The 26,818-nt window shown below is 33.7% G+C and overlaps 3 protein-coding genes across 10 annotated transcripts in view; all 3 read left to right on the forward strand.

The window, feature by feature from the left end:
• Positions 1–6,956, forward strand: part of cnc (NFE2 like bZIP transcription factor cap-n-collar) — a 110,932-nt gene extending 103,976 nt beyond the window's left edge. For all 8 annotated transcript variants that reach the window (XM_069118541.1, XM_069118540.1, XM_069118539.1 and 5 more), the window contains exons 8-13: positions 3,816–4,104; positions 4,473–4,621; positions 4,719–4,895; positions 5,073–5,171; positions 5,382–5,746; positions 5,879–6,956. In XM_069118541.1, coding sequence (XP_068974642.1) covers positions 3,816–4,104; positions 4,473–4,621; positions 4,719–4,895; positions 5,073–5,171; positions 5,382–5,746; positions 5,879–6,046 — 1,247 coding nt within the window. In that variant the 3' untranslated portion in view covers positions 6,047–6,956. The remainder of the gene's footprint in view (positions 1–3,815; positions 4,105–4,472; positions 4,622–4,718; positions 4,896–5,072; positions 5,172–5,381; positions 5,747–5,878) is intronic.
• A 1,585-nt stretch (positions 6,957–8,541) lies between these two features.
• LOC138182570 (protein DPCD) lies at positions 8,542–10,325 on the forward strand. The gene is made up of 5 exons (XM_069118570.1): positions 8,542–8,560; positions 8,781–8,873; positions 9,380–9,582; positions 9,720–9,953; positions 10,200–10,325. The coding sequence occupies exons 2-5, from the start codon at positions 8,795–8,797 to the stop codon at positions 10,302–10,304; spliced, it is 621 nt and encodes a 206-aa protein (XP_068974671.1). The 5' UTR covers positions 8,542–8,560; positions 8,781–8,794; the 3' UTR covers positions 10,305–10,325.
• A 464-nt stretch (positions 10,326–10,789) lies between these two features.
• LOC138182611 (RNA/RNP complex-1-interacting phosphatase) overlaps positions 10,790–26,818 on the forward strand; it is a 43,015-nt gene continuing 26,986 nt past the window's right edge. Inside the window, exons 1-2 of the mRNA XM_069118643.1 lie at positions 10,790–10,816; positions 11,483–11,599. Of these exons, the coding sequence (XP_068974744.1) occupies positions 10,790–10,816; positions 11,483–11,599 (144 nt within the window). The remainder of the gene's footprint in view (positions 10,817–11,482; positions 11,600–26,818) is intronic.

Raw genomic sequence — 26,818 nt, forward strand, 5'->3', positions numbered from 1 at the left:
ACGTCGCTCCCACCGTCGTCGGTGTCCGTCCAATGCCGAAGTGAAAAGTGACGCTAGTCACCAGCCTCTTGAAGCGAGTGGTGACGCCCCGCGCCGGGTCAGCCTCTCGGCTACGCGCCACCAACTAAAATACTGTAGTTATGTTTACGCTGCGTTCGCGATCGAATGCCTATCTAACATATCTCGTGATGTCGCGGTAATCGTACGAGTCTAGACGGGCATAATGTGTTCTCCGAGGAGAAATCATTGGCCATGATAGATTCCCGTCTGTGTGCATCTCATCAACGATGAACTATGATTCCGTGAATCTATAATAAAGTTTTTTTTAACGACTCGTATCAAATTTTGCATAATCATGCGGTTGTGTGACAGTTTGTGATTCATTAAGCGTTCACTTATTTTAATTCATTAAAATGTGTCGATATAGTGAACAATATCGAATTCGATATTGTTGAACGACAGAAGTGATTATCGATTAAAACATAGTGAATCGTATCGACGAACAAACGGATTCTTAATCGCAAGAATCTAAACTTGAGTTGATAACTGTATCTTTGTCCTTAGCACCGAGCCATTGTTGAATTGCGTGTAAAGAAAGGGGGACACAGTGTAGATATATTTGTGTTTATCTCGGCGCGATTAATATGCACCAGCAGGAGGTAGATTCAATATGCCGCGGAAGATTGTTGTGAAAGAGAGAAAGGAACATCTGGTAAAGTAAAGGTGCTAAAGAGCTGGTTACTACGAGAAAACACATTTACGCCGGCGACGTTCTCGAACATGTACTCCTACACGTATTGTACCGTTTACTGTACCTTGAAAATTCTCGAGATATAGTACCGGTTTATACGTAGATACGTCTAAAGTGAAACGACCGATCAATCGAAGAGAAGGATATATAGTGAGGATATTCTGCTGATGTTAAAGCGTATCGATCGAAAACATTGATTTTTGGATTAAGCTCTTCTAGAGCTTAAATGGCGACTATGGGAGTTATCGTATATATACCACGTAGGTAATTTTTTCCCGAGAATGAGTAATATTTAAACGTATGCATTTGACGTCGACTCATGCTCGACTTATCGGTGATCGGCAAAATAATATCGTGTTTTCATATTTCACGCGCTAGGTTCTTACTTCGTTGTAGACCTTGTCTCGTTAAAGATGAACTATGCAAATTACTACTATTTACATTTTTGGCGTCTCGTTTATAGTATGTTTATTCAAACCGATTTACGATGAAAAATCGTAAGAAGTTATAAATAATATTCGAGACTGCTTGATTTTGTCGTAAGAAGGAAGAGAGAAACATAATATGCGCGAGCTTTGGAATTCGTATATATAGTTAGGTATATACATAGTTCACAATGTGCAGAGTATATCACGTGTTTGATATGCCATCGACCTACATGTACTCTGGATTAACTCTGTGACCAGCATTGAATCTATTGAACTCAAATAGCGTTCGACTTAAGCACTTAAGCGATACTTAAAGACTGAAATTACGTGCTTCTTGAATAAGAATGATGTTATATCATAATACGTTTTTCATTTATAGGTTCCATTGAAAAGTGAATTCGTTAGTCTGATAGCTTATCGCTGAGATCGAAAGTGCTGAGTCACAACAATTTAACGATTTACTCTGTGCATTCTTACTATATTTTTTCTTCTTGCACCTCATATTTTTTCATGCTTACATCGCTATATATAACGGATAGTCTGTTATTGAATATACTTCAGCGCATTAAATGAAAAATGGTAAATAACAAAATTTGAATGAGTATAACAAGCCTAGTGTGAACCATTAAGTTATACTACATATATGTATCGTTTCATGTATGTTAATAGTGCTCGCTTAATACAGCACATATTTCAATGGATATTTTAAGACAGACTTAATAACTTTTAAATATAATTTAATTGTTGTGCTCAAAGTTATCCGTTTACTGGAAATGCTTTAATTGAGATTTAATTAAATGCGTTTAATAAAATCGCTTTAATTGAAAGCATTAATTCTCTTTTTTGTGCTAAAGTTTCAAATGCAATGTACGTATATAGCACGTATACTAGTTAAATATATAATAATATATATAATATAATTATATAAATAAATTATATAATAATAATATATATAGATATTATGCAGCAAACATACAACTAATCAAATGTTAAATCGCACAGACATTTCACCCATTCGTTGGTAATGTGAAACCATTATTATTCCTCGCAGTATAATTTACATATTTCTCCTTGAGGCAAACAAACTTACTTGAGAAACTTGCATCAATAAGGATAATGTATTGAAAAAATCAACAATTTAAAAATATATCGTAGCTCTTATCTGAGATACGTATATAGTCGTTAGTATAGTGAGGAGTAAAAAAAAAAAATAGAAATGGTAATAAAGCATTGTATTTCTTTTCGCAAAATTAGTTGATAAGAACGAATGAAACTTGATCTTAGTCACGTACGATTCTGTTGCAGCTGAATGTGCTGAATGTTTCTAAGAAACGCGGTATCACTGTACCAGCGCATCTTAATCTCTTTGAATGCAACGTTCCTGCGTTAATTTCTTGTCATATATCCGGCATGGATTCTACAGCCGATATTGACTTCTTTTTTAAATTTTTATCTTTTTCGCAATATGTTATTCTCCGATAAACTTGTCAAGTTGTGTTTATTTTGTATATCTATATACGTATGTATATTTGATAAAATTTACTAGTTATCTTATGTTTAAATTATTGATTCATACATATATCTCGTATTGGTAATAAGCTTGATTCGTTGAATAAATATGTAGAATATGTTTCGATAAGTTCATTCTAAATTAAACTAGGGCAAGTAGAGTCGATAACATGTGAAATAAACATAGTCTTATACATATTTCTTTCATTTATTGTATAATTTTTTTACGATTTCTTGATTTTATCTTGAAGATATAGCGCATATTAATAGGCATGGTTGATCAAGAAGTAATCCACGCGACCAATAGACCTTGAGCTTGAGCCTTCCTCTTCTTACGGCATGTGTATTTTCACACTGTTCGTTAAATGAAATATATACATGCACTGTCTCTCAAGTAATTATTTAATAAAATCATGCGAATGTTTCTTATTACACACGACTGATTCACTTGCACCATAACTTGATAACTTTAGTAAAAATAAATGTTATTTCTACAGAAATAATTACACACAATGTGTAACTTATAAAAATGTACTATTAAAAATTTAATATTCTATCATTTCATGTATTTTAATAGTGCATGCTTAATATAATACAATACATATTTCAGTGGATATTTTAAGACAGACTTAATAATTCTTAAATATAATTTAATTGTTGTGGATGACGCTTAAAATTATCCGTTTACTGAAAATGTCGTAATATAAAACCGCTTTAATTAAAGGAATTAACACTTTTATTTGTGCTAAGATTTCAAATGCAATGTATGTATACAGTACACTTTTTCGCAATTATTAACGTATCTATAGACATCATTGCTAAGCAAAATTGTAAGTCAAGTAAATAAGGAAATGCAAGATCGATCATTTCATAAAATCGCCTTTTCATATTATCATATACATATATCATTTCATAAAGTAGTCTTTATTTTCATATTTGTCCGTATTTATATTTTTGCCTTAATTCTCTCTCCCTCTCTCTTTCTCTCTCTCTCTTTGGTTCTACAAAAATCCTTTTATTAGATAAATTTAATTATATGATTTAGTTATATGATTTATATTATAACTTAAATTACATTAATATAATATATAATGATAACATATTATTATTAAAATAAAATGTTACAGGCATGTATACCATGCGCATGCTAGATAATGGTAACAACAACGCTTCTGGTCCAACGGGAGCAGCAGCCTTGTCAGGAGTTCAGACAGCTGGTGGTACGACCTCTTCGGCAACAGGAGTTACGACACTTCCGGGTGTAACAGACGAAAGGATGGATGCATCCAGTGATAGTGCTGTCAGCAGCATGGGCAGCGAACGTGTACCATCCCTTTCGGATGGCGAGTGGATGGAAACTGGATCTAATTCTAGCCATACACAAGCTGATTCTCATTATACTATGGATTATGCTAGGTGATTAAATTATATTGAAATAATGAAACAATTTCAATAGAATATTATTTACCAATCGGACAAATTGATAAGTAATTCCTATATTTTGTATTGCAATCTCGCTTCTTATTCGAATTAACGTTATTACTGAAATTTTTATTAAATGCTCTTACATAATAAAAACAAGATGGTAATGAAACAAATAAAGTTTTGCAATATAATTTTACAAATTACAATAATTAATAATTAGTCATGTAAGATACGACTGTCGCAAGTTATAGTTTTTCTAAGACTATATAATTTTGTCGATAAATGAAAGTAAATGACGTAAATTGTAAATCATAATATTAATAATGTTTATGTAATTATATTAGTCATTTTGTTATTAGCAAATACCGCATGTCATACGACTGCAGCTATTCCGTTTCTGGAAGGAATGCTGGTTCTCCAAGATGTCAAACAGAGCGTACAATGCCTCCAGTTGCTCAAAAAAAACATCAGATGTTTGCAAAACGATACTTCCAGGAACAAGGAACTGGTTAGTTTATATGTATATATATAAACAATCGATACAATGTGGCATCATATGTAATTAAGATTTAATGGATTTTACATCTATTTTTCATACATGGCAGGTTCGCCTCTCGGAGCTACAGCACATCCTACCACTCCAATGAAATATGAATATGAATCGCACACAGTCGGTGCTGGGGCACCAGGAAATGCCTATTCTGGTCCGATCGAGGGTGCAGCTGGGCCTCAACCTGAAATAAAATATAGTTGTAGTGTAGATTTCAGTCGTCATCAATCAGGTAAAACTGACCTCTTAGCTTCTGAATATTCATATCAAACAGATATTTCTTAGCTTTACCTTACAGAGCTCTAAGACGATAAAATATTTTAAATAAAATGTATTATGTATTATTTAAGTAAGCGAGAAGTGTCAGGTATTAAGCATAATAATAGTTGCTTCTTTTTTATATCATCAGGACGTTCAGCTATAGAACACGTTCATCATAATCACACGTACCATTTACCTGCAGAAAGTTCCGGATCTCTTCAACGTCCAGTTTCTCGTGACAAAAAAGGTGAATTGCATAGATCAAACTGGCAACATGATTGTTGCATACTTTAATAATATTATAATGTAATAATACCATATTATTAATTTTAATAATTAAAAAATATTATTAAAAATATTAATAATATTAATAACTTATAAAAATATACTTTAATAACATGTAATATTTATAATTCAATAGTATTACATTTGTAATCTTCGTTGATGCCTTTTTTAGTACGTAAAAGTGATAGCGAGGAACACCTAACTAGAGATGAGAAAAGAGCAAGGGCGTTGAACGTCCCTATTCCGGTGAATGATATTATTAATCTACCAATGGACGAATTTAACGAACGTCTTAGTAAATATGATCTCAGCGAAGCACAATTGTCTTTGATACGTGACATTAGAAGACGGGGCAAGAACAAAGTTGCCGCCCAAAACTGTCGCAAGCGTAAGCTAGATCAAATCATTAGTCTTGCTGACGAAGTAAAGGAGATGAGAGACCGCAAGATGAGGCTTATTCGTGAACGAGAATTCATGCTTATTGAAAGACAACGTGTAAAAGACAAATTTAGTCAACTTTATCGTCATGTATTTCAAGTTAGTATATTCTATTAGTTATTTATTTTGCAAATAAATTGGAAATTCGCTTGTAAATAATATAAGTTAATAATTGGATGTAATATTATTCGTATACTAAAATTAAAAACAACTTTACCATTTAATTTACAGTCCTTGCGCGATCCTGATGGCAATCAATATCATCCCTACGAATACAGTCTTCAACAGTCTGCCGATGGAAATGTGTTGTTAGTGCCAAGGAACCAGACAAATCCTCACCATCCACGTCCTACAACAATGGAACCAAAAACAAAACCTGATCCTGAACATAAGGAATGAAATTATCAAGAAATCACGTTTTAAAACGTTTGGAAAGAGGAACTCTATTTTCTTCATATACCGGCTGCACTTTTGCAAAACAAACATAAAGGCGGTGCTGAGATAAAAATTACTTACAATTTTAAATACCACAATGACGAGTTTGCGTAGAAAGCTTATTACTTAATACTGATATATTTCACACATGTTCAAATAAATGAAAAAATTTTTCAAAAGTTTTGCAGAAACTCACATTGAGTCTCACGTTTCTTTACGACTGAAGAATAATCATCAAACGTAAGAAATGTCGATTGTACATATAGTTATATAGCATAAATAAATCAATAAACAATATAAATAGAAAAAAAGTAGACAACATTTATAAAAGTCTGCGTTATATTTCTTAATGTAAAATTTTTATTTATTATTTTAAACAACGATATCATTATGAGTTGATTTAAAATCACGAGCTCATTTAAAAAAAAAAAAGAATCATATTATAAAATTTTTTAAGTGTCACTTTTTTTCTATTCAAATTCAAGGGAACAGTATAATAATAATCCAATTAAAATAATTTTCTTACAATTCTCTTTTGTTATTTTTATAACACAAGTGTGTTTTAATCCTAAATGCATGTATATGTACATGTATGTTTTTTACGCACCGTGGGTATATTACATATACATATAGTGAGTATATTACATATACTTACATTTTTATGAAGAGGATTTAACGCGTTTCGATGCAGTTGTTTCAGTTATAAATATATATACATATGATATATATTTGATATATAACTGACGTAGGTGTTAACTATCTACGATCACATCGAAATATAATTATTCAACATAATTCGTGTCTATTAAATTAAATCACTTTCAAAATTATATAAACTTGCCAAATTTCATAAATATTTGCATATTTTGGTAGGGTATAAAAAAGGGAGTTACATTGAGTTTGTTATACATAACTCAATGGGGAAGAGATAAAATATATCTGCACAAATATGCAATGCTAGGGAAATAAACATTTGTTGGACAACATGTTTGTAATTTGCAATGATAAAAAACAGGAATGCAAAATTAAACTTGCATTTATTAAATTGGAAATTAAATGGAAGGAACGATTTAAATAATAAAAAATGTGTGTTAAAGCATCGAATAATATATATTGTTCTATGAACTGTTTAGTGTTCTGTACAGTAAACTGCTCCAAAAATGTTAAATTTCAGTCCGTTCAAATGAAATATTAACGATAAATTGTAATATAAAGTGGGGAGATATCTAGCAATTAATGTGACTATGTGGATACTTTTAACGCAACGTATTGTACTGCTACAATATTAATAATAGTATTGTTTGAAACATGAATGAAAACATAACAAATACACATATTTTTATAAAGTAAGGGACGAATAAAGTTTAGGTATTTCACATTTGTCTTTGTATATATATATTAATATAGTTAGAATAATTTTCTATAAATATTATACATATATAAATATCGAACATATGTATTTATGTATATACATGTATATGTATAAATACATATATGCAGAGTAATAATTGAGATATATGTTATAAGATTAAAAACGAAAAAGAAATACTGTTTACGCCGACAATTTATAATAGTCATGTCTTTATTAACATTTACATACACAATTGTATTTATATTATTGGGTGTAGGCTGCCTTTACGTACTGTATTTAGCGAATGGAGATCACATTGTTAAGAATTACTGCAAAAAGAATAATTTACAATTACTCTGTTCGTGAATTGTACAAACGAACTAGATTTATACACCTCAATTCCATCTGATCACATTGTCATTTTAAGATCTCCTATGTCATTAAATTTCTATATTGTATAAATAAAGCTGAATAAACCTTTGGGGAAATTACTGTATACATTTTAATATAATATGTGCATGATACTTGTCCATCTTCATGCTATTTTTGAAAAATTAAGAATTTAAAAATAAAAATGAAACTGTGAAAGCTGTTACCTATGTAATTATAATGCTGATAAACAAAAATAATTTTTACAATAAAAATATTACATGATATATTTCTATATGCAAAAGTAACATAGATTTTTTAATATGAACAAAAGTTGAAATTTTAAATGAAGTTACAGTGTTATAGACCAAAAATATTCAGGATAGTCTGATAGATCATTTCGCAAAACCCAATTTTGCCTAATACTATTTTATTTCTTTGGCTCTTTGCAATATATTTCTCTATGAATAATAATAAATAACCTCTGCAATATATTTGCAAAAAATTATAATATTTATTGCTTATATATATTACATGTGATGCTAGAAAGCATACTAGAATAGTCATATAATACGTAAGTAAAAGAATAATTTTCATAGCATATAACAAGAAAGTTAAACATCATATAAAAATTATAGCATATAATTTATTGTAAATGTATTGTGAAGAATATATTCCCTGAATAAGTGATGAATATAAAAACTTCTCCCCTCAAGGTCCCAAGGACTTTTACTATTTATAAGTCAAGTGAAATGTATGTACCTATGTATTCCCTTTTGTAAACAGCTGTAAATAATTAATGTGGCTAATGAGAAATATTAACAATTTATTTTATATATTATGATATTTACATTATTTATATATTTAAACATGTTTCTTTCTAATCAAATCGTTTAATAATTCTTTAACTATAGTATTTTGAATATTAGTAAAGTATCAATAGTTACCGTGATATGAAATATATGTAATTGCGGAGAGTTGCTAGGAGATTGATGAAGTATTTACCAATGGCGTCTGAGGAGTGGTTGAGACTTATTCAAAATGCTACGAAAACTGCAATTATCCAAGATGGTAAGATAATTTAAAAATATACCAATGTCATATACTTAAAGCTTTCGTTATGTATTGAACTTTTTTGTGTAAGAATTATTCAAAGATTGCTTAAATGTAAAGATTTTTAAATGTACGGTTTTAACCTTCAAAATGTTTAATCAATAAACACTGTCATTTGAAATTTTGTATTATACGTTTGTTATTGATAATGTCATGGATTAATCTCAAACGTTTCTCTATAATTGAATTATGTATTATATGTAAAATGTGTTATATATTATATGTAAAATTCATTTACATGTGATGTAAAATGTAAATGTGCTTTACAAAATTACAGATATGAATATGCCTAGTATATGATTTTATTGGCATTTTTATTTCTTTTGTCAGCTATTTAAATGTTATTTTAACATATGTTGTCAGATGTAATTTGATGTATATAATTACATATGGTTACATAAAGCAATGTTACATCTTCTTAAAATTATATCAGATGTAATGTTTTTACATACTTTTATATATAGGAAAAAGAAAAGTCCATTTTTTAATGGAAGATGGTAGGGAAATGGTAGAAGAATACCACTTAGAAACGAATGTTTTAGTACGGAGAGCGTGGAAAGAGAAAGGTAAACTTGGACAAGATGTAGGTTGGAAAGTAGAAATTGGAGACCCTGAACCTAGACAAAATAATATTGAAGCATGTGGGATTCAGGAAAGTTCAAGTGCTGTATGTAAAGTATATTTTGCACAGTATAAGATTATATCATGTATCTAATACATGATTACCTATTTAATCTAAATACATGTTTGAATTTTCCAAGATATAATGAATAATAATCACTACTATATATATCTTTATAATAGCCATTTATTACAAGAAGAATTACAAAGACTGCACTTGAATGGCGCATAAGGAATTTGCCATATCCACAGAATGTATATAGTGTAACAGCAGAAGATGATAACACAATAACTGTTCGTACAACCAACAAAAAATATTTTAAAAAGATAATAGTTCCAGATTTAGAACGTGCTGGATTAAAAGTAGTACAAGATAGAATATCCTTCACACATCAATACAGTACGCTAATTATTACGGTACGAGAAGTATCTGTATTTTTAATATATGTACATAACTAGACTGCAGACTTTTATGCAATATTATATTTTTGTGAATATAAGTCGAAGGACAGGATCTAAGTAGTGATTCCATTTATTAAATATTTTGTATATTTTATATAGTTCTGTATATTATTCTATGCATTTCTGCACCTTTAAATTTTCTACAAATGCATAAAAGTCTGCAATCTATATATAACTGTTATGTTTATCTCTTTTTTATAGTATAAAAAACCACCTGCACTTCTGGAGTTGGAAAAAAAGGTATTAGATGAAATATTACAACTGAAAGCAAGAAAAGATGGTGATGTACAGTGTCCAACAAGTTAATAAAATCTTTTTTTCTAAAAATATTTTTCTGTTTTGCTTGTCCACAGTCATATTTAGAAAATGAAGTCAAAGAAATTAAATTTCACATTATAATATTTATCATTAATATCATATAAAATAAACGCATTATTATATATAACTGAAAATTTGATTGAAAATTTATTGAAAAATTTATTTAAAAATATTAATCTATATAATTTTCATGCATATAGTAATCAAACGGTAAGTATTTTATTCTTTTTAATTTGGTTAAGAGAAATAATCTTTATAAATACTTTTTGTATAAAATTAATTTTTCAACATAGCGGCATTGCGCGCGCGAAAATCGAGAAATCGATAGATCGATCATTCATTCGTTCTGCGTCGCGAGTACTATCGACTGCATCTTGCTACTATGTATGTGTACCGTGTAAACTGTGTTGGTGGTATTGCGTTTCGGTGTTATGCTTATAATTCCGCATTATAATACTAAATAAGCAAAGAATATGATGAAATCAATACCCGAAAGGCAAGTATTATTTATTTTTTATTTTTTATAATTCCATTGAGTTTAATGAGGCATTTAAAACTATTTGTTCAATCATTTAAATCGGAGGTCACATTGCATAGAGGTTATGTTATTCTGACTTTCCTTGTATTGTTTTTAATATTTCTTTTCTAAGCGATATTAACGGTAGGAATGTAATTGTGAATTAAAAGATTATCAAATGTGTTCAGGTTTATCTGCTCTGTAGTCGCAATTAATACTACATTTTTAATATTTCTAAATGCATTTACTCGATGCGGTTTGTATGGTAGTTAACTTATCGGTCGAGAAACACATTTTTCTTTATTGTAAGGTAATTTCATAGACGGTACTTTTTTCTAATATTAATATATATTATATATATGTAGATAGATATTATTATATAAACTAAAATACATTATTCCGATTGTATATATTAAATAAAATTTTTCAAATGCCATTATTGTTGAGTGTTAAATAATTTCAACTTCTGTTATCTAAAATTATCAAGAATGAATCCGAATAAGTGCTCACGCGGCGCTATTTCTTTTTGTTTAACATTATCTGTTTATGCTTATAGTTGTTCAGTGATATGTGTACTTATATGTATAATGAATGTATATTAAATAGATGAATAAATAAATGTATGTGTTCATATTTTACATAATTTAAGTGTATTGTATCTTTATTCATTATTATTATTTTCTATCTTAGGTGGTTGGAATATAAACCCTATGGCACAGTAATCAGTGGTACAAAAATTCTTCCCTTTAAAGTTCCATTGAAAGAGGTGAGTGTTCTTGTTAATAAACAAATGAAATTTGTAATTTAATATATAGGTTCCGTACCTTTTTCGCACATACCCTAACTTTTCGTTTCTAATAAATTTACAAACTGCAATGTTCTCGTCAATAAGTTTACTAATTATAAGTGGAAAATATGTAATATAGTTATATGATTCTTATAATTGCAATTGTAAATGTAATTACAAATTTACCGTTCAAGTATGTTTGAAATTTGATTCAAATGTTTTTTAAAGGATTTTGCTCAATATTTTTATTTATAGTAATTCAGATATAGTTTGTCAAAGAATTTGTTTCTTTTTAACGACCTATAATTTTTGTATGCAATATAGAATACAAACTGTAAAATACACAAAATTGAAAGATAAATAAAAATTTATGATTGAATGGAATAATTAAGTTATCTTGCAATTGAAATATTTCTTGCGTTATTGAAATAGTAATAATTAAAATATACAATTACCATCAGAATAAGCAGAATCGAAGTAGAATAAGATACGTATTACTCGAGAAATTTTATCTTGTTTTAAATATTTCGAAATTTGAAGCTTAAAGTTTCTTTAAAAGAAAGTTAGAAAAATGATTTTCATTTGCAAATCTTGTTTTTAGAACCGTCGCTGTTAAACGCATGGTCGATGTCGTCGAAGTCGCTTTACTGTGTTTCTTTTTCTCTTACCTTTCATAGTAAATCAAACATCCTCTTCGCGGGGGTCGTGGCGGCTTCGAAGCTGAGATAAGATCGCATCGAATTCCAGAAATAGAGGATACAGTGCCGGTATCCATACGCGTTGGTGCGTCTCGTACGACTTAGGTATGCGTGTACACGTTCCGAGATACGTGGCACGGGCCACCGTGAAATCGATGCATGCCAGTGGTATAGAAACCATTTTTATTTACAGTAACATTGATCGATAAGGTACAAATAATGAGACACGTGACAAATTAATATTTGAGCCTCTTTCATAATGATTTAATAAATGATAATTAGACTGCTAATATTTATGCAAATTTATTTTTTTACAAATATATATACAGCTACTCACATTCAGTATAGTATATTAGACATATATAACATAGATACAGACAATATTTAGACACATATAGATAACATATATTTGTTGCTTTGTATAAGAGAGGATGATTTAATTATCGTGTTGTATATTCTATGAAAATATGAAGCATTTATTGTAGCTTGAAAATATGTAAATAATTCTTTGTTAAATACTTCTATTGTACGGTCAAATGTTATTGTTAGAAAGAAATTGTTATTTATAGCACTGTGTACGAATATGTAATTAGAAAAATGAAACCTAGATGTTGCACTTATTAAATATTAACTATTCGTTTTCAATAAAAATAGAAAATGAAACTAGGAGTTGATTTAAAATATATATACTAGGTGTGAAAAAAATGTGTGTGTTCATTGGATAAAAATTGGTTCTATACCACTGGTGTGGCATTGGGAACGAGGGAGGCTTGTTTGTCGATGGACCGTGTTAGTAACGGTAAGGTGGGAAAGGCACCTCCGTGAGATCTGGTATCGGTCCAAGCCAAATTGCTGTATTGTTGCATGTCCTGACTCCAGCGTAGATATAAACAAGCTTGATGTATGCACACACTTCGTTCGATATGCGCGGCAGTGCTTTTTGGATCGTGAATAGCTCAGCTCGATTGTTTGCCTAGTAGCTGAACAAAGTGCGATCGTACGCTCCCATGCTGGTTGCCGCTGTGTGATGTATGTATCGCAGTCGTGCTGTGATCTAGCGGCATTCACTGAAGTTTGTTGATTTTCAGGATACGTATACATACGTGATTCAGTGACATTTTTTCTTCGTTTTTCTGCTTACTTTTATTAAGGTAACGGTTCTTAGATTGTATCTTTATATCGAAAGATTTGTAATTTGATTATGGACAATTTCGAGAGATACTAGGAAATAAAAATTGTTTGATATATTAAATAATATCTTCAATTGTTGCTGATGAATAATAGATAATGTAAAGAATGTTTGGGTTAAGTTACTTCTTCTTCAGTATCTTTATATTGGAAGATTTAGATTAAAGATTAAATCGATGGATAATAGATAATCTAAAAGAAGTTTGGGTTAAGCTACTTTGATTTAGAATACTTCGTCTTAATTTTTATTTTATATTTTGTGTAATACATATTATCAGAATACAGATTAGGATACTCTAAAATTAATCGATCAAACTATTATGGTTACGCACCACTCGATATCAGTTGAGGGTTTATATACAAACAAAGGTATCGAATGAAACAATTTTGAAGGTATTTCTCCTAAATATAAGAACTACCTGCCTTTGGAATTGAGAATGACTGTATAGAGACGTTCATTGTGGACTTGAGTGTTTTACAGATGTAATGAAAAGTGGTATCAACGGTGAATAGATTTCCATGTGAAAATCGGCGTTAGCAATCGGATACGCACGGCTGGAGACGAGTCAGGAGGGCACCGCTATTCCCGTTTGTTTCGAGTCATTTAATTTCCGTCTAACTCCAAGCGAACCGGTTTTTCTCGTCTACCGACGTCCCCTGGACCAACAGCGGACAGTTGCAAATAAGTTCGGAACCTTTTTGGCCGGGATTGACCGCTATGCATATAGGCGTGCATGCATACGCAAAATAGGAGGGTGCCCCGACTAATTGATTCTGGCGTCGCGGGCATTACATAAAACAAGTCGAAGCGAGGGCCAGGAATTGGAGTTGGGTTGATTGGGCCCGTTGCGCCGGCCGCGGGGGGCCACTCGTTAATAGGGCCCTGAAATACCCGTGCGAGCTCGTGGCCGCGTGTGCTTGTGCTCTCTCTTTCTCTCTTTTCTTCTTCTTTCTTCTCCTCTTCTTCTTCTTCTCTCCTCTTCTCTCCTCTCCTCTCTTCTCATCTCTTCTCTTCTCTTCTCTTCTCCTGTTTTCGTGTTCGTGCTCGTGCTCGTGCTCTCGTACTCGTGCCAGCACCCATTCTCGCTCACCTCTGCGCCTTGAGACCGCACGACGGACCGCTTCTTCATCTTCTATAAGAACGTGTAACAAATATCGGCTCACACGAAACGTGATATCGTCTTCGCCGACACGCTGTACGCTTTCTACCTTTCTCTCCCCCTTTACTTTCTTTTCTTTTCTTTTCATTTTTTTCACTCCGGACACCGTCCTCGATGAATTTAAGCCGATAACCCCTAGTCACCATATACATTGTAAAAGATGCGCTTTAAAGTCGATTTTAATTTTGGATTGAATTTCGTACGCGTGTAATTTGCCAAGGAATCGGTGGATGGAGGATGCTTGTCGAGGATCGTTCTGGAAGCTCGCTTCGCGATGGCTTAGCTTTAGGCTAACGCGGCCTTGGCTTTTAGGTTTTACGTTGTATGTACGTACTTGTCATTGTTTCACGCTACTATTCTTTTACACGATCGATGCTATAATTCATGCATTTAATGTACTGCATCTCCTTCGTCTTTGGTTCTATTCTTGTAATCTTCTATCATCTAATCTAATCAATCACTTGCTGATATTATTGCTTATTTAGATTTTGTGTCAATAGTTCCAGTTAGCGTTTATGATAGTTATTTGTTGAGCTTGAGTTTATCATATAAACTTTCTTTTCTTTCATCCTTTGCACAAGGTTTTTATTATATTTATTATTATTTTTATTACGTTTTAAACGAGGGGTGGAAGAAGAGAACGATAATAGAGGTACTAATAATTAATATTAGTATACATACAATTGGTACTAATAATTAATATTAGTATACATGCAACTTTCCTGTGAATTATTATTATATATTCGTTATAATCAGGTAGTTTGACTAATTCGAACGAGAGTTGTGATTTCTTCCATTAACAGTGGGAACACATTTACGAATATTTTACTCGTTATACGAGTACGAGTAGTCGTGCTAATTTATTAGAATTACATAATCAAACCACTTTTTGATCGAATTTGCGATAAATTTAATATTTCACATTTATCCACTTAACTTTGCTCGTCTTGTATATTACGAGTTTCATAAGGCTTATTTATCGTGAGAAAAGATGCAGCACGAAAGATAAATGACTAAAAGATGAAATGATAGACATGGTTATACGCGTTACTTGCAGTATGTCAGCAGCGAAGAATATTGAAATGTTTTCATCGCTCGTGCCGATGTTTATCGCTTCGAAAGTTCTTTTTTCGTTTGCATTTCATAAAGTGAGTGTAGATACTCGCTATATATACGCGAATCTTTCATTCAGTACGTTGCCATTTAATATTATAGTGAAAAATAAATATAAGGTAGAATGCTCGTTATTAAAATTAACAACAATTGTACATTAATACTATTGAAAGTGGAATGAATATATAGATAATGAATTGTATTGTATGATGGATAGATTAACAATAGAGTAAAATATGTATAGACGGAGATAAATTTTCTCATTCTTTAGCACAAAAGGAATGATGTAAATGTTGGAAATCAGAAGGCAGATAGGCGCATACACACACATACATACATATCGGATCGTATAGTATTCCTTCATTCTTACCATTCCATGCAGTTCAGCCAGAATACCTGAGATTTTCCCCTGAGACCGTTCAACCGCAGTAGGCAAATTCTGCATGTTGAAGAAGAATATTAATTTCTGACTTAAGTTCAGGTTGGAATCCACTCGAAAATGGATAGGTTGTCTTCGTGGGTGATATCTGTATTTCAACCCTTGGAAATCTTCAAAATTCAGATCGCTATCGTGTTAACTTCTCGGTTACATTCAGGCTAACCACCCTCGTTGTTTTCACGGAGGTAAAAGTCACTTTGCTTTGTCTCGAGAAATCGTGATTTCGTGTATTTTGTCACAAACCGTGCGTATTACAAGAAAATATGATTTATCTATTTTATTTATTTAAATAAATCTGTGTTGGACGTATTTTTCCTTGGATGTATCGGTTGAAATAATTCATAGAAACGGGAATGAATATAGTACGAGTAACATCAGTCACGAATCTTCCTTTTTCCTTCCTTCTTTCGAGAATTATTAGGTCGTCCGAAAAGTTACTTTCGTTTTATGAGGAAATAATAGACGCACAATGTTTTTTCTTTTATATTAGTTTATTGCATTGTGCACGAACATAATAATAGAGATAGAACGAAATGGATCATACCTAATTCAATAAAATAATATAAAACAGAAGTTGTTGTTCATCTGTTATCACCTTATGAAACGAAAGAAACTTTTCGCATAATCTAATACTTTCCAATACTCTGTTGCTAAACTAACGTAGCTTTTATTAGTTTGTTCTACTGCTTTAATATAATTTGATTCGAAAAACTTCATTCTTCGATACATATAAATTAAAGAAGCTCACTTGACGGATGATCTATGATAAAATTAGCATCTTTCTTGTAAATAACTTTGTAACGTGGATACCTTCAGAATGAAATCTCCGTCAATATTTATGATGCGAACCTTTCTTCCAGAGGAATTCATGTAGATGTACGATTTAACATGCGCGATGATTTGTCTGATTAATAATACAGGCTGTAATAATTCATAAAGTTTTTACACCATGCGATTTGCTCGTAGCTGAGGGATCGTCGAACACATAAAAATCGAAGAAACATTAAAAATCTTCAAAATTACGCGTCGAAGACATCGAATTAATTTGTCAGGCATACCGAAACCATCATTCACCGCTGCCATACGTGATATTTTGCTAGCGCATGTCGCACAGCACTGCAAACATTTTTTTCAGATATGATTTATGAACAAGTCCCTGGCAAAGTTTGTAGTGAAGAATGTATTCGTGTCATGGTCCGGACTTCGTGTTTCTCGGACTTTTTGGCTTTCGTTTCGTTCTTCTTCTTTTTTCTTTTTTTTTTCTTTTTTTCTTTCAGCGAAATGTTAAGTAACGGGCTTCGACGATGGTAATCGGTTTGTTCACTGTCGGAAGTAATAAACGGCGGTATTGTGCCTTGTCGTAGACGCTAATCTCGCGGGCAAACACACGATTTCATGGTGGAGGAATTATGGTTGTGCGCAACTTTTATCCCAAACTTTCGAAATCTGTCTGAATACAAACATCGTGCTGTCCATTTACAAATCTAGGACGGACAGGAACTTTAACTTTTCTGATATTGAATTGCCGAACATTTTTTGACACCTAACATTTTTTAATTGCTAAAATGGGTGAATATGAATAATATGGGTGAATAGAATAAGGTCATACTTGATTATACTAATGGTATTTTAAAATCATGGCAAACTGTTAAATGAGTAATTCTTTCGTTATGCAATTAATCTGTTGAATTAAATAACTCAATTTATTGCAATCACTTCGAATTATCGAGAAAGAAATCGTAAAAATATGAAAGTATTTTGAAATTTTCATAAAAAATTTTCTTCATTCTATATCGTCTGTAAAAGCAGGAAGACAGAAGGACTTTCTCAATGGAAATTAATAATAACTTCTTGTTTTTTATCAATGTCATAATCTATCTCGTACACATTATACAAAATACGATTATCAGCTAATGGTAAAATAAATCTAACAACTTCAATTAATATATCAGAAGAAACTACTCGAAACTTGCATGACATTGTTCAAGCTACGTTAAATCAACAATACGTAGCTTTACTCGTTTTATACCACCTCCTCGTTCGATACTCGAGTGGATACATAATTTACCACGACTATGTTCATATAAACATCCTCAATCTCTGAAGAGCTTTATTTATTTAGCCAGTATTCACGTGTTTATTAATTCCCGCGATTTTTCGATTCTGGCGTATTCTTTGAACAGATCTATTGGCTTGCAACAAGGTGGGCCTGATGTCCTATGTTATTAAACGATGGTAAATGTTTGTTTAACACTCGTGATGGGGAACGATGAGTACAATTTCCCATCTTCCCATAGCCGTAGAAGGGAACTTCGCGAAAGGGATGAACGCCAAAGACTGGGCGAAAGAAAGAGAGAAGGAGACGGCGATTGTAATTTATGCCGAAGTTAGCGAGCAACTTCGATGACTTTGTAAAATATTACTGATCCCCGTTTCGGAGATCTTATCTGGCTCCGACACCGCGCTCCGTTTCGTCGGAACGCCTTCTTTCTCTTCTTCTTCGTCTTCTTCGTCCGCCTCTTCTTCTAGCAGGCTGGCGCCTGTAAGGGGATCGTGCGTCACGTCGAGAGACCCACTGCGCTACAGCGATTTTGCTCTCCAAGTTCCACGACGATCGACACCGAGGAAACCATATAAACATGTCATTCGTTGATAGAACTTGTTCGCCTTACATAGCTCTTCTCTGCACTGTCGCGAATCTCTATACGCAATCGTCGTCGAACATTTGTAGAAATCGAGCGACGGCTGAAGGAACAAGAGATATCGTAAAATAGTTTTATGTATTGAGAAGATCAAGTTCTAATATTTTCGTCTGCTAGTAAAGAAATAAAGCTGAGTGGAAGTACATGTAGTTAAACGAAACTTTAGTTAATGCATGATTCATGAAATTTCGTCTGATTGAATCGATTTGTTTGAACACCAGCTTCTATTACGTGAACGAAAAATCATGGATATCGAGAGAAATAGCGGGCTACTGTTCCAAGAACTCCAATTAACCAGACCAATAGAGAATACTGGGATAAAATGAGGAATCTAAATCGTTTTATTAAATTTTGTATATGAGTATATTTCTACCTGAACATAGGCAAACATTAATTTTGCCAAGATCATCTACAAATTTTTAGCGATTGTAAAGGGCAGAAATGTGGAAAATCGGTCATTTTATGCGAAAATATATAAAATATACAAGGTACTCGTTATAACTTTTAATAAATAAAAAACAAACGTCCCTGTCTAACTTCTATTTCTTCGGTTGTACTCGTAAAAGTATAAATTTGCATAAAAATCCGTAGACAATCGTATGAACGTCTGACTACACGAAACATGATAATACATAAAATGACACCGCTATGTATTCATACGGGGGAAGATTCCGAGTTTTATACGTGTCCAGTGTAAGGATAAAAAAGGCAAACGTTATAGAGGGAGCTGACTCGGTGACTAACGTGAAAGTAGGTAACAAATTGACGAAAAGATAGTAAAAGTTTTTGTCGGGTCCCAACGCGGTCATCGTGTGGTTCCAGGTGTGGGTGCCGAAGGGGGTGGTCGAAACATAGGGTTTTAGATACCGTGGGGCAGAGCGGAGCACGCCGCGAAGGACACTTTTGTTTCGTACTTTAGTGTCACGCTGTCCCATCCATCGCGTTTCATCAGATATGGTAGCTGGGCCACAGCCTATCTCTGCTAGATGAGATGGCGAGTGTCCATCTCGAGGCCCTCTCTTTCCGGGAACCCCGCGGAGTAAAGGAGATCTTGCAGTAGCCAACCTTATCTTCCTGCCCGATCGTGTTTCGCCGTTTCTCTTATTTTGCGAGCCATCGTTACGCGCAGGTACTATGTACTTACTGCCGTATGTGGGTGCGTGGTCTGTTGCATACGCGTGCAACCAATCCGCCTGGTTGATGTTTACCTGCTCACGGATATTGCGTTCTACGAAATCATTACAGAGGTGGAATCATTACCTAGAATTTGCTAAGTACTTTCTTTTCATAATTACGCTACTATGTGTGTATGTGTTGTTTATACGTATCTTTTTTACATAACTCTAGGAAGCTTAAAACGTTAAAATATTGCGCTCTTAGAAGTTAAACTTTTTTTTTTTTGCTTCTATCTTAGAAGCTTATTCTGCTATTCAGGTATTCTGTTATTCCATTAACTGGTTTAATTAAAAATTAGATGATAAAATGGATTACAAGTTAGTAGACCTAGTTAGACAAAATTCAATTTATAATATGCAGCGTAAAAATTGTACGATGCATTGTATATAAAATATGTCTGTGTGTGGATAAGTAACTTCTTATTGGGCCGAATGCAAGAACGCAATATTTCATAATACAAAATTGTTGAGTTTTATAATGTAAAGATAAATCCTTTGGTATAATATTCAAATATTCCATATAACAAGCAGTGCATATAAAAATCCTTTATTTTACTTTACTTTGATCGATTCTGGCCGTTTGACAGAGATAAGAAACTCGTGGTTTCCACGGTATTCAACAGTCTGATATAAATTCGTCTAAAGAGAATAGATCCTGGAATATTGCTTGGATATGTAGGATCTTTGTCCTTTTAACGTCGAAGTCTTACCATTCCACCTAGAACCATTCCGGGATGTACCGAGTGACATTCATTTAAACAATACTATGTGCTTGTGTTCAAACGTTAAGGGAACATAATGACATCGGCTATACGTGTACTGGGGACTCCCTTTAATACAAACGCATCGAATAATGGCATACAGACGTCCCGTAAGGAATTTCTCATAGACCGAACGACGATCGTTGAGGGGCAATAGTGTTACTTTTCTTTTATCTCTCCACTCTCTCTCTCCTCGTCCACCTCCATCAGATTCGCGTTTCTTATATCCGACATTACTATATCCGCTGGAATGCAGCATCCGTTTGAATTGTAGCTACAATACGCGTATAGAGAGGAATGAGTTCGACGAAAGAGGGGGAAGACAGAGAGAATGGGGAAGAAAAGAACATTTGTGAATTCGGTAGTTTGGATGTCTCCGATGCACTAGGGTCTGGAAGACGCGGCAGTGGCTTTATGCTTCTGGTACATAAATTTCTTCTGAATGGCGCGCGTATGAGCCAGTGCCCACCGTTCTGTTCTACCTGCCTCTCCTTCCACCCCTCTGTCCCCACAGACATTTTCCCTTTTTTCCCCTCTTTGTCCTTCTTCGCGGTATCCTTTCGTTTTCGTCTGATTTTCTCCTCTTCCTCTATATCTTCGGTTAACCCTAGTTTTCCTCTTTCTTCCCATCTTTCATCTGAGAGTTTTGAGGCTTTCACGGATCGAGTTATCACGGTTAACAATGTCATACTTAGCACTGTTGTAGATGTCTTCCTTGCGTTCAACACTGTTCGAGACTTCTGACTATAAGTCGTGTCCAGGAGGCAGAAGTTTGGAACTTTTTCCTCTTGGACGCAGCTTGCGTCTCGAAACCTCAAATGGTTTTGGACGCAGCAACGTTATCTACAACGGCGTTAAGTGTAACATCTTTCATCAGATGCCGCAGCGGCATGCGAAGAAATTGTCAAATTTATAATCTGTTGGCTGTTTTCCTCCACGTTATTTCTTCACCGTCCTTCCCTGATTTGTTTGCGACAGGGGAAACGGAGGTAAACGGTGCATCGTAAATCTGCGCGTTATATCGAGAAAATTGGCGTTTAGGTACATGCGATCGCGTACAAACGATCGAATGGAAAACGTTGGGAAGTAATTTCGTTGATCGAGTACACGCGTGCTCGCCGGCTGTTTCGTCCACAAAAATGAACTTCTTGGCAATGCGGTCGGATAGAATGCGGCACCGATGGGGATGACAAAAGTGGGCGTATATTTGGGGGTGATTGGTGTGGTGCCACGAGCGCGTACGCCGCCACTTAAAAGATCCAAAGGAACTCCTTGCACAACCTGCAAAGAAAGGCTGACGAGGCGGAGTCGTTCAGCCAAGAAACAAACATTTGTTTAAACGATCCCGACAAGTCACGGTCGTAAATACCTGCGAGTCGTTAATCTTATTTTTGGTCGTGCCGGTTTGTTCGTTAATGTATAATGTATTCTCACCCCTGTAGCTAAAACAATCAACTGGACGGACCCAGGAATCGCCGGTGAAAGGTACGCCAGGGAAATAACGCCTGTGAGTGTAATACGGATTAGGTGTATAGATTATAGGTTACCGAATTCATCTTCTTGTCGGCGAAATTGATTCTTCGGTCAGTTTTTTGGCTGAAATTTATGACTGTCAGCTGGATGTCCGTTAGGTGCTTGGCCATAATAGATTCCTTTTTCGTAATGTCGTGATTTATTTGTCGAGTGGAATTTTAAACCTTCGAACGTTGATTTAACGAGGTATGAATTACGATTATGTGGATTAAGATTGATTATTTTATAATTTCCAATTAATAAACGAAGCAAAGCGTTCTTTATTCGGATACATACGTTTCACTCCAATACGTTTCAAATTTGTTTTACACGCGTCCACTAGTTTAGCATAATCGATTTGTTAAAGGAAAGAGGAATAAATACCGAACGTTTCGACATTTCATTCGAGATAATTTTAAATGGTTGTTCTATTCGTTTATAGAACAATGTGAAACGAGTTAAAAGAATTATTTGCCTGTTCCCGAGCATAAGTCACTATTCGAAGTAGGAATTCCAAAAAAAGTGGTAGTCTCCCAGCAGCATTTAGGTTTGTCGGTTCGGTTGCCATTTGTCGTATAGAAGGAAAGACCACCGGAGACAACGAGAAACAAATTCGAGGAACAAATTCGTAAGACAGCAGACGTGAAGGATCGCGAACCTCGGCTCGTTCGTCTGGAGCGAAGAGAAGAGCGGCGGGACCCCCCGAAGCGTGCGGACCGCCCCGAAAATATTTTTAATTTTATTACTGCCTGTAATATGGAAATTCTGTGGTCGCGGTTATCAGGTGTGAATTGAATTATAGCGATTGCCGACGTGGTTCTATTATTTATGTTCAACCAGAAACACGTTCTCAGCCGTTGAGCTGCGAGCTTTCACGATGCCTGGTGATAGGAAACACACGGTGTCTAATGGCAGTCTATAAAGTTTCGTGCCGAGTCGATACTAATTTGTTATCTATGTACATACTACACGTAGAATAGCGAAGGTATACTGCCATATCAGGACGTACAAGGTCTGTAATTAATTCCTAAACGCTTGTACTATCTTTTTTACGATCGAATAAAAATGTCCTTGTCGATGGAAAGGTGATAAAAACTATGGAGCCCAGCGTGACCATGATATACTAAATTTTATGGAAAATGACAGGGCCCTTTCTATTCTTTTCGAGAGAATTCTTTCTTCTTGGGAAAGTCCAATAGGACAGTTATTTTCATACTTAACGATTTCTCTAGACAGACTGCACAGTGTGCTTTAATTGTCAGTTTATCTGCTGCGCGGATCTGTTGAAAGGAGCGGAGAAAAGATCGGAGAACGACATAGAGAGACGTTTTAAAGGACTCCCACAGCTACCGGTACCAATATTGCTTGGACAATCGATCGCCACTACTGACACGATGGGAGGATTCGGAAGAATCATGGAATTTTTTGTTTCTCCCATCTTGCCGACAGAGAGCTATTTTTCATGTGGTTTTCACAGGTATCACATGGTTTCTAAACTTAGGTATAAATAATGTGACAGCGGCGAATTTAAGGAGTTGTCACATTTCAAAATGTTGATATTGCATTGAAGCAAAATTTTAATAATAAAGTACAAATATTTTATTTAGTATTGAAAATGAAAAATTAATTTTTTCTGTGAATATTTTTGTTCATATGCTTACTTGGCGCAGTAGATTTCAACAAGTAGTTATTAATCGATAACTGTCAATATATTCTTTCCGCGGAATTCCACCTGCATAAATGAACGCCGAATTCTGTGATAATAATTAGGCACGCAACACAGGTGGTGAATCAATTTTCGACGGACCTTCGGAAAGTCGTTTCATTTTCGAAAAACTATACCTACTGCCTGCAAATGATAGAAAAGATTAATGGATTTACATTTCGTTTCTTATTCGACTTCGATGGATCGTTTTGATCTATGCTAAACTGAATAACACTGTGTTTATGCTTTCCATAGACATATTATTGGAATTTCCGGCTACGATGAATTATTTATGATTCGTCTAGAAATTTTATTGATGCTATTGTAAATTCCTCTAATTTATGGATACTTTAAAGGAAATTCAAAATTATTCACGCGGGATTATTACCAATTTAAAATGATATCATTGATATGACAGTAGTTCGTACGAATTAAAAATTCTTCCCTTGTTGTTGAATTCGCTTGTTCGACCGCAAGAATTTAAATGTCATAAGGCAAAGCACGAGAATCGTGTGTTTCGTTCGGTGAACATCGAAGACAATATAATCGGTGGAAATGATTCAAGAATTTGATTGCGGGTGCTGCTCCCGACACGTTCCTTTGTTGTACATGTCTTTCTAGTTAGGATGACCCATTTTAAATCGCTTCGAATCGTTTGCCAAACGAGGAAGTAAGTGGATACAGATAGCGTCGCGTATATATCAGTTGGCGGCAGTCATATAGTAGTCTATATGGCGTTTCTGTACGATTCTATATAAGAAAGTATAACCGTTGGCCGCACTCGTGCAACGAAATGTTCTTCCCGCGAGTTGTCCTTTCTGTCTTCTCTCTATGTACTTTCCTTCGTCTCTCGAACTTGCTCCTTGTCCATAAGAGAATTTAACAGAAATCGTCTGAACCGTTTTGTGCAACGGAGGTCGTTTGGTTCAGCCGGTGCAATGTTCGCCGATCAGAATACTTTTACAACATTCGAACGATCGTTGTTGATGCGCTTAGTCGTGAATCATGTTCCGCGGGAATTGGCGAATCTGGTTGGCTCGATTGTAAGTTGTTTATAGACTTCTTTAAATAGATGATATATTTTTTAAAACTATTCATTAACGCTAGAACAACCGGTTTTTCATATGTAGCAAATGCTCTGCATGTAGATCAGTATAATTCAAATGCTATTAATTAAAATAAATAAATCTGTATGATTATGCGTCTGTTTAAACAAAATTCGATATTAAGTTTGATAAAAATACCTGTATGTTTTCGATAATTATTGCGGAAAAATAAAATTAAAAATTCGTCATTTTGACGGATTTGGTAGTTCTATTGTTAAAGTATCATTTGATAGAACTGTAATTTATGCGTTATAGTGTATTTGCAAATTAATTCTATAGTGTTTTTTGCTTAATGCTATTAATAATTTTACGTATTATTTATAATTTATTCCAGACTAACAAATTTAGATAACATTGTCAGAGAAAGGTGCGCAAATAGAATATAATATTTTGTAATAATTCAATAGCCTAGTATATTTCCATCTATTGTGGCTTCCAGGGAAAAATATATAAAATTCGCTTGACAGTTAACGTGTTAATGGGTTAAGTATCGTAACAAATGAATAAATTGATCAGGCGCGAATGCAGCAAAGAGCTTTTGCAAAAAGGAGACGCCGGCGTGCGACGTAGGCGTCTCCCAACGGTAGATATTGGTAGTATTTATTGGGAATATTTATGAGGGGTGCGCTTTCATGCTTTCGAGCCGAGTGGGCCGTAATACTTCGAAGGTCCTCGCCCCGTCATCCAAAACCGACGCGACGGCGTAATTTCAGCGGAACTGCCGTGAGAAATTTCACGAAAAGAATCGCGAAAGGCGTCCACGGATTTCACCGTGAAGATATTTACGTCACAGTACCTCGCTTTTTCTCTTTCGTGTGTGTATCAAGAATATAGGTGTGTGCAAGTAATTATTTCCTAGAATATATTTTTCATCGACTACCTAATAGATAGCGAGAAATCTAAAAATGTCTAATAAATGCATAAATGAATAATAACCGTATAAAATTTTCTAAAGGGGTTTTAATAATCCCATGAAGTTAATTAATTGGATTTAGCTAAAAGTTACTTCAAATTTTTTATTAAATTTAATCCTTTTAGTTCTAGTTAAAATGAGCGAGTATAAAAGATATATCTATCTTTATATTGCTCATATATATTTTTTGAAAATAAAATGGACAATGATGAACATCCTATATTTACATTTGTCATATTGCGAAATCATATAGATAGACATAATATCATATAGATTAATTAACTGTGATATATGTTTATACTTATTGCAATATTGAACACATCATTTTTTAATGTCTTTCCAAATAAAAAGATATCTCTCTACCTTTTAAGGTATATATATATCCTACCGATATAATCGTATTTACATCTACCGATTATTCTCGTTACGAAACAGGTAAAGCTTAAATAATGTAAAAACGTGTACCATTACGTTTTACATTGAAGCTTTATTTCTACAATATTCAAAGCTACCATTCGTTCGTTTTCCTCTGAAAACACTTACATGTACCTGGTTATATAAAACTCTTTACTCGTAATTATAGCTACCGTTAAATCCTGATAATTATTACAACAGAGTAGGACAAGCGATGTATCGACATGACACGGTATTTTGCGATTGTAACTAAAGCAAAAAGAAGTTAGAAGAACGAATAGGAAAGTACCGGTGGTGGGAAGATGCACTCAC

Source organism: Bombus flavifrons, chromosome 8, assembly GCF_040668555.2.
Source record: "Bombus flavifrons isolate JBK064 chromosome 8, iyBomFlav1_principal, whole genome shotgun sequence".
Taxonomy (NCBI): Eukaryota; Metazoa; Arthropoda; class Insecta; order Hymenoptera; family Apidae; genus Bombus; species Bombus flavifrons.

Excerpts from the sequence above, each read along its gene's own strand:
- LOC138182570 (XM_069118570.1), top strand. The coding sequence starts at position 8,795 with ATGAAGTATTTACCAATGGCGTCTGAGGAGTGGTTGAGACTTATTCAA. Across the intron at positions 9,583-9,719 it reads TTCAGGAAAGTTCAAGTGCT|CCATTTATTACAAGAAGAAT; the intron begins GTATGTAAAGTA and ends TCTTTATAATAG. Across the intron at positions 9,954-10,199 it reads ACAGTACGCTAATTATTACG|TATAAAAAACCACCTGCACT; the intron begins GTACGAGAAGTA and ends TCTTTTTTATAG.